The sequence below is a fragment of the Emydura macquarii genome, unplaced genomic scaffold, assembly GCF_026122565.2.
Source record: "Emydura macquarii macquarii isolate MOO-44397 ecotype Brisbane River unplaced genomic scaffold, CSIRO-AGI_Emac_v2 contig_2768, whole genome shotgun sequence".
Classification (NCBI taxonomy): Eukaryota; Metazoa; Chordata; order Testudines; family Chelidae; genus Emydura; species Emydura macquarii.
The window spans coordinates 36,816,604-36,833,809 of record NW_027132905.1 but is presented as its reverse complement, the minus strand read 5'-3'; the positions used below and the strand labels follow the sequence as shown (position 1 = coordinate 36,833,809).

The 17,206-nt window shown below is 45.6% G+C and overlaps 2 protein-coding genes and 1 long non-coding RNA gene across 4 annotated transcripts in view; all 3 read right to left on the bottom strand.

Annotated features, from left to right (window-relative positions):
• Positions 1-7,163, bottom strand: part of ACOT7 (acyl-CoA thioesterase 7) — a 92,175-nt gene extending 85,012 nt beyond the window's left edge. For both annotated transcript variants that reach the window (XM_067567065.1, XM_067567066.1), the window contains exon 1: positions 7,043-7,163. In XM_067567065.1, the coding sequence (XP_067423166.1) occupies positions 7,043-7,083 (41 nt within the window). In that variant the 5' untranslated portion in view covers positions 7,084-7,163. The remainder of the gene's footprint in view (positions 1-7,042) is intronic.
• The window catches only part of RPL22 (ribosomal protein L22), a 382,415-nt gene that overhangs the window by 242,344 nt on the left and 122,865 nt on the right, over positions 1-17,206 (bottom strand). The window lies entirely within an intron of this gene.
• LOC137165512 (uncharacterized) lies at positions 12,283-13,946 on the bottom strand. Its single transcript, XR_010923393.1, has 2 exons — positions 13,762-13,946; positions 12,283-12,556 (listed from the first exon to the last, which is right to left on the bottom strand). It is a non-coding gene; the product is annotated as an uncharacterized lncRNA (long non-coding RNA).

Below are 17,206 nucleotides of genomic sequence, written 5' to 3'. Positions count from 1 at the left end.
GTTCAGTCACTAACTAGTGAGCTTCCTTAAATTCACCCACTAGTTCCAAGTAACAGGTGACAAGTTTGGATGCAAAGTTTACATGGGCATGGAAGTAAGAGATGGGCTTTTCACACAGGCTACATGAAGAAATTAATAGCCCTTTGCATCAGACTGACCCAAAAAATATTTGTTAGTACAAAGCTCCTGCCTAGCTAGAAAAGCCTGCCTTACTGGGGCGGGTGGAGACACGACAGGTTTTAAATGAAGCCCTTAAACACTTCCTTCTTCCTGTAATTTTCTAGCTGGAGTAATGAAGTTTCCAAAGCCTGGGCTACACCTAAAGCTTAGGTCAACCTAGCTACTTTGCTCATGGGTGAGAGAAATTCACCTGCCGAAGCCATGTCTACACTACAAGCGCCACAGAGGCACATGCTGTAGCGCTGCAGCTATGCCAGTCTAGCACTTCAGACACTTCCGACAGCAATGGAAGGGGTTCTTCTGCTGTCACAGTAAACTTCCCCCACCTGCCCCAAAAGGCAGTAGCTAGGGTGAAAGCAGAATATTTCCACTGACCTCGCAGTGTCTGGAATGGGGATTAGGTCCACCTAACTATGTCGTACAAGACATCAAATTACTCATAGCTCTCAGCCATGTAGAGAAAGTCAGCTCAAGTTTTAGATATAGCCCAGGCCTGAGACAGTTAATTTGACCTAAGCCCCAGTATAGACCCTCCCTTGATTGATGGAAGAATTAACCCAGCTATTGCCATGTGAGAGGGTGCATTTACTACAGCAACAGGAAAAACCCCTTTTGTCACTGTAGCAAGAGTCTAGGTTACAGCACTATAGCAGCATAACTCCAGCACCACAGCTGTGCCACTGAACCACTTATACAGTAGCCATAAACCAATCTTCAAATCCTCCTACATAAGGAATGAGCTAGATTCCCAGGAAATAGCACCAATGTGCAGCTGGAGCCCATTGGTGAGTCTGGTCTCCAGATTCTTCTCAGCTCTTCCCCCATGTCCTGGGTTTAGCCAAAAAACTAAAGAACTCAGGCTCTAGCAAAGTCTGGAGGTATACCTGAGACAGCAAGTGAGACTAAAGTCATTCTGCCTGGATGCAGATGTGATGAGAAAGTCACTCCATTACACAACACTTCTCATTTATTAATTTGTGCCTCTCCTCTCACGTGACCCAACACATTCAGTTCTTTTTTGCTTGTGCAAACTGGCTGCCCTCGACTCTTGCAGCATCAGAGTCAGGAAGTCAGCAGAGTGGAGTAGCGCAATAGAACCGCTTGTAAGTAACCCAGAGTCTCCATTTCACTAGACATGTTCTAACAAGTCTAGCGTGAGGCCACAGGAAATCACCCACTAACCTCACTGGTTAGAGTCCCCACCAGGCACAGCATCCTTGGTAGACACAGTGACCCCCCTTCAGCTAAATGCAATGAGAAAAACTGAAAGCGTCACACAATCCTACCTCCCTCACCCACCTTAGGGAGAGGCCTGCTGATCTCACCATAGACAGCGTGTTGAATTAGCTAGCTGGAAGTCTGAGGGCAGCTGCACACAGCTCGCTTTCTCCATCATAGTTGTTCAAATACCACTCTTCAACCATTTCATATACATGATTAAAGCTGTAAAAACCATTGTACAACTACACTAACCGGTTACAATCTGCCATAGTCCAACTACAACTGCCATTTGAGAGCCATCAAAACAAATTTAGACAGTCACATTTAGTAAATCAGAAGGTGATCTGCAGCCTGTAATAATCAGACCAGCCTATATGTTAGATAAAATATTGTTTGCTATATTAAAGCAGTCTGCACATTTCAGAAACTGAATGCATTTGTAACTTTTTCTCTGTAGCTCTATGAGGCAACCCTAAAGGGAGCTCTCACCTCAGCAAAGATAAGAGAAGCAACAGGAAGCTTCTGTAGGCATCTCCCACAAGACCTTGGATCTTATTATGAAAACCAGGTACCACACCTTCCACTCACCTTTTGGGCTTCATGTTAACATGCAAAAGTTTTGTCCCTTTCTGAAGGATATGTATGGATTGCCGTACCTGCAGCATTCTGGCATTGGATCAGTGACTGATTTCAGCATAGGAAATGCATGCAAATGAAGCCCTAGAGAATTCTGTGGTTGAGCAGAGCCTGTTATCTGCTTATGAGTATTATCACATGAAATTGTGTCCAGAGCATTCCAAGTCCTCCATGCAGACTACATATTTAAAGAAGAATATGTTCTGCTCTAGTCAGAAATCTTGACAATACAAAGTGTTCTGGGAAGAGGGATTCCTCTGAAGCTAGACAACCAAACTTAAAGCAGCAACCAAAAATATTTTATATATTTATAGCGGGGGTGTTAGATTTCACCATCTATTTCCTCTGGGGAGAAAGCAACAGAGGATATTTCTACAAAAGCTTTTAAGTGAGAATTATTTGTGACAATTTTCTTTAAATTACATAAAGGGATTGTCCCCCTCCATATCACTGCATGCTGGAAGATAAACTTCTGTAATTTGGGGGAGTGGAGGAGCAAGGGCAGAGATCCTTAGAGCCTGAAGACCTTTCCAGAGTTTAACAGTGCATAGATGTGTAAGCTGCAGGCAGTTTGGTGTGGGTTTTTTTTTTTTTTTTAATTAAAAAGCTATTAGCAAATTTTTGCTCCAATGTAGTTTTAGATCATTTTACACTGGAACACGAATTCTTAGTTTTAGCCCAATAAGGTACACACCCTTGTTTTCACAAGAATCAGACCAAAGGATGGATCATTACATGGCATTTTATAAAACCTGCAGATTAAACCAAAGTCTCATTTGCACTGATAAGCCACTAATGCAGATTCCATTAGTTGCTGGGCTTTAAGATACTGCTTTTCAATTCCACTGTGCTTCTTCCTGGCTGACTGTTGAGTAGGATAGAGAACATTTTGTGCTTCTGTAAATAAATATCAGTTTACCATCAAAGCAATCAGTGTCAAGAGGTGCAGTTTCCTTCCCTGTTATGTGTTCCCTACAATCATTTCTGATTCCTCGGTTATACAGGCCATAGTACAGGACCGTTAGAGATAGCTAGAGGGCTCTATATTTGAGTATGAGGAGCTGGAAACATTGACAAATGCAATGAAGCATTTGTGCCACTGCACCAATGGCCCCTACTGGTCAGAAAAAGAAGTGGCTCTGTATAAAATATCTCACAAGGACATGCCCTGCACTGGAGGGGGAGAGGATGCAGCACAGATAGGTCAGGAATCTTTCAAAAGAGCAGTGCATCTCAGTCTGCCTATAACACTAGGCAGTGTCTGTACCTCTCCCCCTTGGGCATCTTACTAAAAACAGGGAGAACTTTGTTTAAATAAAAGAATCTAGAATCAAATTACTTACAAAGTGAGACCAGGAGCAGCACGTGATTTGTTCAGGTCTAGAGCACAAAGATCACTTTTTGGACTACCCTAGACAGACAGGGCATGAGTATCCAATATTGCAGCTAAAGAATTAGCTCAGCCTGATACCTGTCAGGGAGTAGCCTTCCTCCACATGCAGAGTAAAATCAAAATCTTATTCATAGTCACTACATTTAAGCCAACTGCCCTAGATGTTGTACGCTGTTTGTGAGGAATTGATCGAGCACAGTTTGAATCACCACAGCTTAAAGGCCCATTTCAAGTCAAAGTGAGAAAATCTGGCCCTGACCTTTTTTAATATAAATGTTACTCAGTGTGGCCATACACATAAACTAACTAGAGAACACTTATGGCAGAGATGGAAAGCCAGACTCATATTATCGACCCTCACTAATGCCATCAGCATCCTAGCAGGCCCTCCACTTCATCATCCTCATTTCCACCTAGCTTCACATTCTGTTATGAGTTACTGCCTTCACAGGATGCCTGTATGCAGTATGTCTCTTTATTCCAGTGCAAGATACCCATCAAGTCTTCACCAAGGGGCTAAAAGGGATTCAGGACATTTCATCAGAGCCTACCAGAAGAGCTCTCCAAACCTAACTAACTAAGGTAACGTCAAGCAGAGTCATTCATTGCATTAAGGAGCATTGCCAGGTTAAAAATCACTTAAAAACAAGTTTGCTCAGCTTAGATACTGAAATTAAGTTTTTAGGCCCAATCCCTTTCCACTGTTTATGCTATCATTGGTTTACATCCTACATGTCACCTAGATTTACCCATGAACTGTGAACAATTAGTTTCACTTTTGGAGTAACCAATGTTGGTGTTGATAATAAATGTTATTGCAATATTTGCAAACAGTTTGACTAATTGATTTCCCATATTAAATGTTACAATTTTTATTTATTTTACACAGACAAACCTCATCTATGGTTCTAAATGGACCCTGACTCTTTAACAGTATGCCTGTGTGTAAAGCAGCAATTCTACTGAGGTTTATAATATGGACTAGAATGGTTTGGGGTATGAGGGCATTAATCCAAGAAAAACTACTCCACCCTCCCTATTGCCAAGAGTTATTGACAAGCCTACCAGCCTCAGGTTCAGTATAAAGTTCAACACATGCAGATGAACTGTAAAGTTGGGCATGCAGAGAACCTGTCAGCAGCTTAGTGGCTGCAAAGGTTTCACTAGAAGTGCATTCACCTCCAGTGCTCTCTATGCCACATTGTGAAAGCCTACAAGGAAGGGGAAAGTGCAGCACTTACACTGCCACTGAGATAACGCTGTACTCCACCCATCCTGATTAGTTTCACCTCCACTTCTCCTGCTATGTTTGATCTGAAAACAAACCTATGAAAATACTGGGATTCTTTATAACAGCAGGTGCCGTCATAAAGATCTCAGCTAACTTCATTATCAATAGCCAAATCTGTACCTCATAAGTTAATTTACATTCCAAAGGGCTCCCTTTTACTTGAATGACAAACTTCACTGCCATTCATGTCCATTGTAATCAGAGTATTATCGGCCTACACAGTTAATGGCAAAGTCCAGTTATAACCAGTACTGCTCTCCTATTTACTTACCCACCAGATGCCCTAGCTTCCTAAAATTGCACCAGCACTATATTGCTTCGATTTTGGTTGCAATTGGGGTAGAGGGCTCCACTCATTTCCCCAGCTCCTTGGAGCAAGTTCTTAGTAAACAGCAGCCATCCCAAAACTAACAGTTGTCATCTTGCTTCAGTTACACAATAGGCCAAGGGTAAACAGGAATTAATGAAAAGATGTCAGGTCAGATAGGGCTCTCCACAATAAGGAGAACAGTTTTTAAAAAAAGATCCTCCTTTAATGATAGGAAGAACAATACATGAATGTTGCAGTTTGACAGTTATCTTGATTCTTCTACCACAACAGTGAGATGGCTCCACTTCCAGATTATGGAGCAAGGAGAGCCCTGAAGAGTTCCATTCTCCATGGATGCACTAAGAAGAAAGCTCACAAAAGCAAGAAAAGGGACAACAATGGAGCATGCTGAACTGGGACAGTCTTTAGTGAAAGCAGATTCTATTGATCATGGTGGGATTTTCCTTTGCTTTAAATCTACCCCAGCATCGCCTCTTCCTCCCAACCCCCAAGTCTTTAAGGACTTTTAGACACACACAATCCTGTTCGCAGGGGAAGGGAGAGAAGTAGCCGATCTGGGACACCAAGATCACCTATAGGAGCAATCAGGATAGGCAGCTGGGGGGAGGGCACTATAAATGGATCCATTTACTTGCCTGGCACTTAGATACCATGACAAGAAGCATTTAAATCAAAGCTCATCAAGAATGTTTATTTGCTTTTACCTTGCCCACCCTCAGACTCCTGCAGAGACTACTTCAGCCTAGAACCCACAAAAGCATGGCTAAGACACACACTGCTTCTACAACTGCAAACCAATGCCTAAGGTTAGGCCACTGCTGACAGAATGATAGCTACAGAAATTAACTGGGTCAAAATCAACATATATGAAATGGGATTCAACTGTAAACACGCAAAGTGAGAAGACCATTTTACACAATTACACACAATCCATTTTCCTGTATTACTTCAATCACACAGCTTAATCTAGCCTTTACAATAGCAGAGAAAATAGCTACATCTTTGCCAAACTACACCATCCCTCTTGCATCCTAGACAGGAAATTACCTTTGAGAGCTAGAAAAGGCATGGACTCAGTCTGTAGTCTATCTAAAACCCAAAAGCCTGCTGGGTGCTTTACAAACATTTAGAAAAGGTTTACAAACGTGGAATTATTTAGCTACCCCTCTTAACAGCACAAGCAGAGGAAACCCAGTGAGTCAGCATGATTTAGGAGGCAGTGGATTACAGCAAACTATACCAGTGAGTTTAATTGAAACCTGATCATAAGTGCATTTAGCTAAAGGCCCCTGAGGAATAAGTAGATTACTCTACACCCAAAGGACGCTACAACATCTTGCCACCGGTTATTAAAGCTGCATTACTCCCACGTGCACATTAAGGAGACAGAAGCCAGAGCGACTCACGGCTCCCAGCCTGCCAGTTCCATTGGCCAGACCGGCTCTAATGATCCGGGAACCAAGGCAGGTCTCCACTGACACGTGCCCTCAGAACCGCCGCCCGCAGGGGCTGCAGAGCAGGCTGCACCGACCAGGGCCCAGCCCAGCCCCACGAGCGCGGCCTGGGCCGGTGAGGGCGGACAGGTGACCTGACCTGAGCCGACTCGGCAGCCGCGCCGCACCCTCGGCTGGGAAGGAGGCGCCCCCCAGACAGCCCGATTTTCCAGCCTCAGGCCCGAACCCACCACACAGACGCGTCCCCTCCCAGGGCAGGGCAGGCAGGGCACGGGGGGGGGCAACACGGCCCTGGCGCCGGGGAGGGAGCGCTGCGCGGGCCAGACAGACACTGCACGGCCGCAGGTCTATGGCACGGGCAGTCACCGGCCGAGCACCCCGGGCCGGGCTCCGAGCAACCGGGACCCCGACGGCGGCGAGGCCCTGCAGAGCTCGGACCCGCGGGCTCCCCCGGAACAAAGCTCCCCCTGCCCCAGGCCTGCCCGCGAGGCCCCGGGCCCCGCCCCGTTTCCGGCCCCCAGGGCCGGCCCCGTTACCTGCTGAGCTGGATAGCAGCCGGGCCGGCGCAGGCGGACATGGTGGCGGAAAGTTACTGGGCCAACGGACACAGCCGGCCGGCCAGCAGCAATCAATGAATGGGGATGGGGATGGGGACGGGGGCGGGGCCTGAGAGGGACACGCCCGCTCCGGCGCTGGACCCACCCCTGTTGGTTCTGAGCCCCGCCCAGATGCCCCGCCCCGGGCAATGCGTCAGCCGCTTGCCGTGGTGACGTCACAACCCACAGGCGGGGGTCGAAGGGGCTCAAGGGATCCAGGCTGGTGCTACGGGGGGACTCGAGGGGGGCGGGGAGAGGAATGTGTCCTTTGACCCCCACTAATGATCTTCAAGGGACCCCAATCCCTAGGTACTGGAGATGGGGAAGCAAATTATCCCCTCCCCCCTCACATACACACACACACACACACACTTCTTTAAAAGTTGGAATTCATGTCCTGATTCCTGAACACAGCTGGGAGAGCAGGCACTGGCTCTCTGTCTTGGGGCATGCCAACCAGGTCATGTCACCTGCTTCCAGGCCCTCACTGCCACCTGCTGCTGAAACCACACTGACACCAGGGACTGGCCAGGTCTGGGAAACAGGACAGACCATGACCTGAGGGCTTGCCAGTAGGGGGACAGGTAGGGGCTCCAGGAGAGTCAAGCTGGTAGGGCAAAGGGGGGAGGCAGGAGCTGTAGGAGAGCTGACATCCATGAGTCCCAAAATACCCACTTACCTGTCTTCCCCAATAATGGGACCGTAGACTCAGCCATGGCTGGAAGTAGGGTGGAGGAGGGAAGGGGTCAGGGAAGCAGGTACTTGCTGGGCCAGGGAGCAGGAAACATGGGGACTGCTGGAAGTGGGAGGGAAGTGAGTGCAGGCACCTGGTCCCACTCCCAAATCACATAGGACAGGAGCAAGTCATGTCATGAGAGCTGCCAGCGGAAGGCAAAAGCACAGAACTCATGATAAATTTACAAGATTTGTCAGCACGCAGCCCCACCTGAGTTACATGCACTATTCACTGGCTTATCCAGCTAGCCTCCCAGGGTTACATCACCACCCCCCAGGGAGGGAGAAGAGGAAGATACATCACAACAGCCCTATATGTCCATACCCCAGCCCAATTTAACATGTAAATCACACCTACAGCATCGCTGATACAAACCCACAAAAACCAGGAAATGAAATGTTAAGCTAACTCCCACTACTCAATGGAACTGGGTGGTCCCGTGGTGCCAACAGGCAAAGGGTTCACTATACTGCACCAGCAACTCCTAAAAGGCCTGACAAACTCACTACACCTAACACAGGGCTGTCATAGTATATATGTCTGAAGAAAGTTATGCAAGATATCGAATCATACTAGTCATAATAAGCACATGTGATGTATGTATGGGTGATGTTTATGGAGTTATGTAAGTATTGAAGATAAGTTCCTAATGTACGTATGTATTAGAGGCAGAGTTGACAAGTTTTCTGTCAGACATAGGATGTTTATTCATCTGCCGCAATTGATATGTAAATTAAGCATTGGACACCAAAGACAATGGGAGCTACATTTGCTCTCCAAATCAGCAGGGAGACCTCAAGTCAACCTGAAGTCAACAGGCACCAGAGAATAAACATTAGAGGTGGTTTACTGATGCTGGGGATGAAAACATCAAATTTGGGGGCATATAAGGGAAAAGCAAAAGGACATAGCTTTATCTATCACTGACAGAGCAAAAAGGACAGCACTTTTCGTATCCATGACCTGTGGATCCCAGCCACCCAGCTTGATGACCTGGAAGGGAGCTTTAGGTGAGAAACGGCTTTAGACAAGAATTTTAGCCTGTTAAAGTTAAGTTTAGACTCTAAGAAGTGTGCTTTATCTTTTATTTTATTTGTAACCTGTTGTTCTTCTTATCCTTGCTCACTAGCTCTTAAATCTTAACCTTGGTTAATAAACTTATATTTGTTTTTACTGTAAGCAGATGAGAGTGCTGGACCCAATCCTGAGTTGTACCAGTCAAGCTGTGTGTACACCGTCTCTTCGAGGACAGCTTACGTGGTCATTATGGTGAGTGTCTAGTGACAGACTGGATACTATAGGGAGACACTTCTGAGGAGTTCGGTGAGTGGGGTACACCAATTGTTATCCTTCAAGGCCAAGTAGGGGCTGACAGAACCCGGAGTAGATTGTCTGGGTAGCTAAGAGACAGAGGCGGAAGGGAGCTGACACCCAGTTTAGCACCGGCAAGTCTCTCTCTCATTGAAGCAGGGGGGTAACACGGTGACTCACCATCCTGGACACCCCGAGAAAGTATCCCCGTGGCATAACTGGCACGATTTTTGTACCATTTGCTGGATAGCTAAGTGTCACAACCCACATGATGGGAATTAGAGATTCACAAGTGAGAAGGATGGGAACAGAAAAAGAAAAGTGACAGTTTCACACTCCACACACACACACACACACTTACCATGGAGGCCAGATCTAAGGTTGCAATGTATGGTCTGTGTCCCTAAGGGGTGTATTCTTGAGGAAGGAGTGGCAGCAGTACCTAACTTTGACTCCATTTTGCTTTTCCTTGCTTTTGTGGGTTGGTGCTAGGGATGTTGTGTATCTAGCAACCCTCACTGCTTCACAATGAAGTTTATTTGGACTGGGGCCTGGAAAAGTGAGAAGGAAGGTAGATCGGGTGGCGGTGGGAGGGAGGAGGAAAGGAGTGCAAATGCTGAAGGAGAATGTTTTATCATTCAACAGCTGTGCCTGAGCCCTTCTGTGTTGCAGGATAAATTGAGAGAAGTGTAGCTCCCAGCACTGAAGACTTAAAGAGCTCCTAGCCCTATCAATTGTTTTGTATGTGCATGATCCCCATCCATCAGGTTTGTGTGCACAGCCCATAAACTTTCAGGTATAACATGAATAATGGCTAAAAATGACACAATTCAACATTTTTTTGGGGAAAAAAACCTAGCCATTGCCCTAGATTTACTCATGATCCTTCTTCTCTGCCATGGTTTGTGTGGCTAGACAACATTTTGTTTTGTTTTTTAAGAGATCAGTCAACAATGAGAAATAGGACAGCCAAGGAGAGATTTTACTCAGCGCCTATATTCACTGGCTTCCTATTAAATATTTATAAAGAAAAAACAGACAAAAACCACACAGAACGTTCAAAGAACATAAGAATGAACGTGGGTGAAATCTGGTCTGTGACTTTAGGAGAAAGTAATCAATTTAGGCTCCATTTTCTGCTGATTTTGGAATGCAACCCTAACTGTGGAGTCACTGCTGCCTTCACAGTAATTATTTATCAGACACCTAACAAGTACACAGAGATGGTCCCAATTCTAGAAGTGGTGGAATGAGTGAGAGGAAGGACCGTCTCCTCTGGAAACTTGCCGGGGCACAATTCATCTCTCAGGAGTGTGAAAAATCCACCCCCCTGACAGACATAGTTGAGCTGACCTAAACCCTGCTGTAAACAGCATTAGGGTTGATAAAAAAAGAGGTGGATTAACTCTAGTGACAGGAACTCCTCCCATCACCATAGCAAGTGTCTGTCCTGAAGCATTATAGTGGCACAGCTGCAGTCATGCCACTGTACAATTTTAGGTGTCAACAAAGTCTAACAACCAGCCAGTGGAAGGGATGAGAAGGCGATATAGTCATAAGGACACACTGTTACTCTGTGATGACTCAAGGACATCTTGATCGTTCTGTCATGGAGCAATGCAACATCAGTCCCTGTACGGCATGTCTGCCTAGCTAATCTAGCTATCTGGCTCTTGCGCCAATCCATCCCTCTGCTCAAGGGAGCTTTTTGGAGGCTGCTTATCACTGTGACTTCCAGGCAGCACTGTCCTTGGGCAGCCGTATCTCTCAGCCCACCAAGGCCCCAGTGTGGAACAAAGATCCAAAATGAGGGGGATGCAGAACATTATCCATGCAGGAGAGTGACAGGGGAGTGGGATTCTTCCCTCTGGTGTAAGTGGCTCCAACTCATTGTTCTTTATTCCAGCTGTAAAAAGTGTGAGCCATAAAAGTGAGGGAGAGCAAATTTGTGCCAGCCAGGGATACGGGGGGACCGCACCAAGTGCCACCTCATCACCTCACTGCAACATCATCCCATCACTCCAGTGGTGCAGGGAGATGAAATTGCAGAGGCCCAACATTTGGATCCCTGGCCATCCCCCCACAGGATCCAAATGATCAAAATGGGATGATCTCAAAAAACCTGGGATGAGGACAAACCTATAACCACCCATCTCATCCCTCGTCTGCGTGCTCTGTCCCACCCGTTATTCCAGTCAGCTAAACATTTTACAACTAGAGCCGGTTGGAGAATTTTCCCTGAAACAGGTTTTCATCAGACAAAGCTGTTTCACCAAACCCCGGTTTGTTTGTGTGATTGTATCAATTTCGATGAAATTTCCCACCAACCAGAAGTTACAAGTTTTGACCACTCCATTAGTAACACAAAATGGTCATTCTTAGAGTGGAGTCAAGTTCTGGCTATGCTCCCCCCCCCGCCCCAAGTGTCCCAAAAGGATGGTCATCCCCAGTTATTTTTCAGACCGTGTGGAGTGCAGTGAGTATGTGCATACTGCTTCAGGTGATACGGTCCAACAGAGAGAGCCAGAGTCTGATCGCCGGCCTTTTGAAATGTCACTATTGCCATCTGAACTGGGTGGCCCGTGCTCCCAGGATACAGAGTGAAGCACAGTGCTCTGCTTCCAAGAACAAGAAATAAAAATGAACGATATAGTCTGGGTATTCAGTGCCTGCCACTCCACGTTCCTTAGTCTTCCCTGGAAGGGAAGCGCAAAGCTGCTCTTTGAGGGATCAACTTTTCACCTCACAAACACATACTAAGGAGCTGCTTCCATCTTTCTTTCCTTGGAATACAGCAACACGCCCCGCATGACTAGAACCAAGAGTGGGAATTTAATGTTCTTAGTTTTTTGATTGACAAAGAACAGAGCACAACAATTCCAAACTGAAAGTCATGAATTGCTTCAGGGTGTCTAGCTGACCTGTTATCGTTTCATAAGTGACACCAGCTTCAACAACTAGGAAGAATAGTTTAGAGTGACTGTATTGATTTTACTCCAGTTTCACACCTTCTCCTTTCGAATAGCTGGTGTAGAGCTTCACACCAGTGTGAGATCAGAGTCTGCCCCTCACTGTTTAAATGCATTTGCTGCAGAATTGTCATTGCTGAAAGTGATTGAAATTTGATTTCAAACTCAGCTATTTCAAACATCTGCTCAGCTCCTCACATTCCTGCTAAGCTTTGCTACCCAAGTTCTAAATGTTTGCTAGAGACTCAATCTGAACCATAACACAGGCAGCGCTATAGGGAATCAGCATCATGGAGCAGGTGGCACAGGTGAGGGCCTGCAGAATGAGAGAGAGATTTTGTGTGAATATTTCCAGAATGGTAACTGGCCCCTCTTGGAAAGCAGGGTGAAGAACAGTGCCTCTCTGGATCCTGAGACTGGCTGAATCCACTATGACATCTTGTACACAGTCATGAAAAAGATCAAAACACAATGAGTTCCCCTGAGTTGTAGTTTACATGTTAATATCAATAGCATGTGCATTACTTACAGGCTCCATTCTGCAGCCCTGGCTGAGTCAGACCCTTACAAGCCATTTCACTGGCTTCAGTGGGACAGTTCACATGATGAAGTGCTACTCTCAGGGGGTAACCGGTGCAGAAATGGGCCATAAGTTTGACTGACTGGAACTTAGTTTTAGAGAAATAATTAAATGAATATTTCCATTTATCGCTAACTATAGCTGTGTCATGTCTTGTCCCATAAGTTGCTGGGGAATGGATTCTCCCTTTCTGCTCATCTCACTCACATTAGACTAACTGAACTATGATAGGACTATAGCTAAACTATGAGGGCTTGACTCACCATTATGTTACTCCGGTTTTACACCAGTGTAACTCCAGTGAGGTAGCAGCCATGAACCAGGCCCTTCAGTTATTAAACAGAAGTAAAATTTTCTAAGTATGATTCTTGGGCAGAAGCCCGGGTTTCATGATTCTTGTAAGCAGCTAGTGTAGAAGAACTTGCCTTCTGCAACTCACTTGCATGTCTGCAGCACCAGGTTAGCTTTATTGTGCTATGCAGTATCTCTGCAGATCTCTGCCAGATGTGGCAATCTGTCTCCATCTTGTGTTTAAACTGCACTTCTGTTCCATGTCTATTTTTGGTTTTTTTTCTCTGCCTAATCTATTATTTAAGGCCAAAGTGCTTCTTTCATTTTCTAAAATGCCAATTATTTGTATTGATTCATGGTTGGTCTGTTTTCCTTTGCATTTTATTGAAGATTCTAAGAACATCCGTGGAAAGACCCATCTGAAAGAAGTAGAACCTACACCCCGCGTACTATATCTATCTGCCTGTCTATTTTACTGCTTTACACTGCAGGCTCCCTCGACACCTTCTGGGAGCAGTGGCGCTGTCTGGGGTTCTCTGCTCGGTGTCCCCTTCTGGCTCCCTTCGTTTAAACCTTTGACCCTCACTTCCCTTCATGTTTTTTCATTAGTTGTCCCAAGCACTCAGTTGCGTTCCAGGCTCAGTGGCTCCTCCCCTTAGGCTGGGGGAGGGGCCTCTAGCCCACCCACTTCCTGGTTTGCAAATAGACCAGAGTATTTGAGTGCCTTCCATGGAAAGTGATAGTGGAATCCATGGAGTCTCACACGTCTCACCTTTGGGGTAAAAGCTCTGCCTGGCAGAGGGTTCACAGTCCTGAGTTTGTAAATCTTATTTCTGGACTTGGAGGATTTGGCTGAGGTTGTGGGGGGAGGAGAAGGGGCATAAGGAGGTCTTCCTCTCACTGCGTCAGCTGAATGTCAGGAGTTGCGCTGGGGTCTTAGCATGTCAGTTTGTTCCCAACCCTGGAAAGGGGAGAAGCAAAGAATTAATGTGCTTATAAATATTTGCGGCTCCACAGCTGTTCTACCATGAGCTAGGCATTGCCCAACTTCATTCAGAAATTCAAATTGCCTGGAGCTAAGGAAGTGAATAGCTTCTAGGATTTGTAATGGCACAGGGAACCTCGGGGTTACTGGCTGGAATCCAACTGGCAGCCTTTGTGAAATGAGTCGATGGTCTCAGCACACTTCCTACTGGGTAGGTGTCCATGGCATTAAAAACCTGTTACCACTGGCCTCTTTACATGTTAGCAAGAGACACTGATGAAAATGCTGTTGGAAGAAAAGGAAGCAGCGGCCTCTTCAGAGCTCTGGCATGTGCTTCTGAGAGCCATCGGCAGAGAGTCTGGCTCAAAAATCCAGTATTCCTCAGAGGGCCTCTAGCCCCAGTCCCTATGTGCTCTCATCTAGGATGCCTTTGGGGTTCAAGGCATTATCTTGCCCTTGGTTAGACAGATACTGAGCTAAACCATAAGGATAATCATAACACATGAGAAGCAAGAAAAAGCCATGATAAATAGAGGAGATGCCAGAATGAGGAGACCCAGAGCGTCTGGCAATTGGGAACTGCAGAAATTAAACAGAAATCTGCACTGGAGAGGCAGGAGGGAAATCTCCGGTAGGGAATCTCCAGAGACCTCTTCAATGGTGAACTAGTCCTAGCAGCAACTGGAGACTGGTGCCATGTATTCTGGTTACTGGCCAGCCAATGGAAGTCTGGCATCAAAGGGGAAATAGAGAATGAATTGTAAGCTGGCCTGTGAAATAAAATCTTTATATGGAATCAGCCATTCCTCCTGAAAATAGGAAAACTGTCTGACACAATTAAGTGCAGCTGATACAGTGCAGAGGGTTTGGTTAGAAGTGTTAGGACCTCCACTTCTATCTATATCTACTTCGTGACATCTACTAAGATTCATTGAGAGCCCATGTGGGTGGTGCAGGTCTTTGACACCCAAATACTGGGAGGAGAGGAGATAGGCATTTCCTTTGAAAGGCGACTCTCAACAATAAGTAGGTCTGCGATCAATCGAAAAGCTGCTGGTTTTTCCTTACTTGATAGAACATGCCTCATTTCACTAATTGGTCTCACCCGAGTGCTAAGGATGCACTAGCATTGTATCTTCATCAGAATGAATCATCATGTAGTAGGATAAAATATACTTATGTATGCTGAAATCATCTGGAGAAAATTGTGATATTTCTAGCCAGTGTGCCAAGGAATTAATCAAATATGTGAGCAACACACAAAGATATTTTTGTACTTAAATGAACCACAACATAAGAGACTTCCAAGGCAATCACTTTTGTGATCAATCATCTTAATTATAGATAAATTAAATGCCAAAAAAAAAATCTCTTGAGTTAGAAGAAAAAAGTCCAGAAATGGAAAAGTGAAGGTTCCAGCAAAGTGATCTGAGGTGTGTCCCATATGGTATATGTTCATTGAGGGCTGTAGAACAACAGTAATACATTAAAGTATAATTTCTTTTTTTAACCAAGAACCTAAGACATGTTATGTGCACAACCTAGGTGAGTAAACATGTTGAACTGTCCTCTGGGTTTCACAAGGAGATTTACAAAATGAAAGGAAAGTAGGAAAAAGTAGGTGAGTTTCAGTGTAATATGGCACATCTAACTGCATGAGAATAAAGGGACTCTGAGCTAAGTCTGCACTCTTACATATTAAGTTGCATCCTGTCATGCCTTATTGTTAAAATCCTACAGGGAACTCATGAGTAGAGCTAATTTACTGTAAAACATCCCACATAAAATGGAATCAGAAAAATACATTTGCAGTCCCACTGCAAACACTGCATATAACTGAGACAACCTGAAATACAATTTCTCATAATACTTAAGAGAAAAAAAAGAGTCCGACTCCTCCACGATGTGTGATTGCAAAGGAACGTGGCAAATTCTGCAGCCTGGTGAACCTTGGAAGTTCTCCATCTACTGTACTATGAGTCATGTATCAAATCTAAATGCCCAGCAGCTCTGGCAGATGACTCTGTACAAATTGCCAGATATCACTTCTGGCTGAATCAGTCAAGGAGAAATTTGCTCACTGGTTCCACCCGTTTTACCAGACATTGCCAGCTCGTGTCCTGATTGACAGCACCTAGAGGCTTACTGGTTAGCACACACCCAAATCCCCTGACTGTCTGGACTTGCAGACTTGCTCTTAGACAAAAATACACTTTACAGTGAATGCAGTGGCACCATCCAATCTTTTGAAGCAATGATCTGGCTTATGACATTTCACTGGTTATCCAACCATTCTTGGAAGGGTGCACACTTACAATCGAACCTAGATTGTCAAGACTTAGTGGGAAGCCACATTTGAAAGTTTAGGCCACTGATTTGGCCCAGATCACCCAGTCAGTACCAGAGTCAAGACCACCACCCAGAAGTCCTGATTCCCTACTCTGGCCCCTTCCCTAGCCATAGTCTAACTCTAGTTATAGGGCATTAGCACTTAGCAGAAGGGCTCTCTCTAGGCTAGCTTTTCCTCAGAAAAAATTCTCACCGTGGTGTCACCGTCTCAGCTCCATTACTGATGTCTCCAGTAGGAGGTGCTGCTGGTGCAAACAGGGCTTCTGCAGGCATTTTTGCCACCATGCTCAGGGAGGTAAAAATCCCAGCATCTGATCCATACTAGGGCTCTCTCTACTGCTATGCCAGTGGAGCACAACTGGGGGCAGCAAAAGTGTGAGGTGAGGGGGAGGAAAGGTGGCCTAGATAACCACCAGCTACCAAAATAGGCTCAAGAATGATGCAAGCCCAACAAGGAAAAGTAATTCATGTATCTGAGATTCTGGAGGCACCCAGCCCTGGTGGATCATTGCACCATCAGTCCACGCTGCTTATCAAAAATATACATTGCAAACACTGACCTTTTCCAAAGCACCATTAACAGGCCTGGCTAGATCTGCATTGCAGGGTCCACCCTAGCTACAGGCAAACTAGGCAGCTGCCTAAGTGGGCAAATTGTCTTGGGCAGCCTCTAACTATAGAAGAGACCATTAATAAAGGTTGGTCAAACGTCTGGCCTGCCCTTGACAGCATCTCCCTGTCACTTATTCACACCTGGAAAACAAACACATTTAAGGCTCATTCTGATTTTCCCACGTCTCACCTGGTGTTAGCCGAGCAGAGGCGAGGTGTAATTATATAGTTTGAGTGCCCTTAGGGCAAGCTGACATATACTTCATGTACC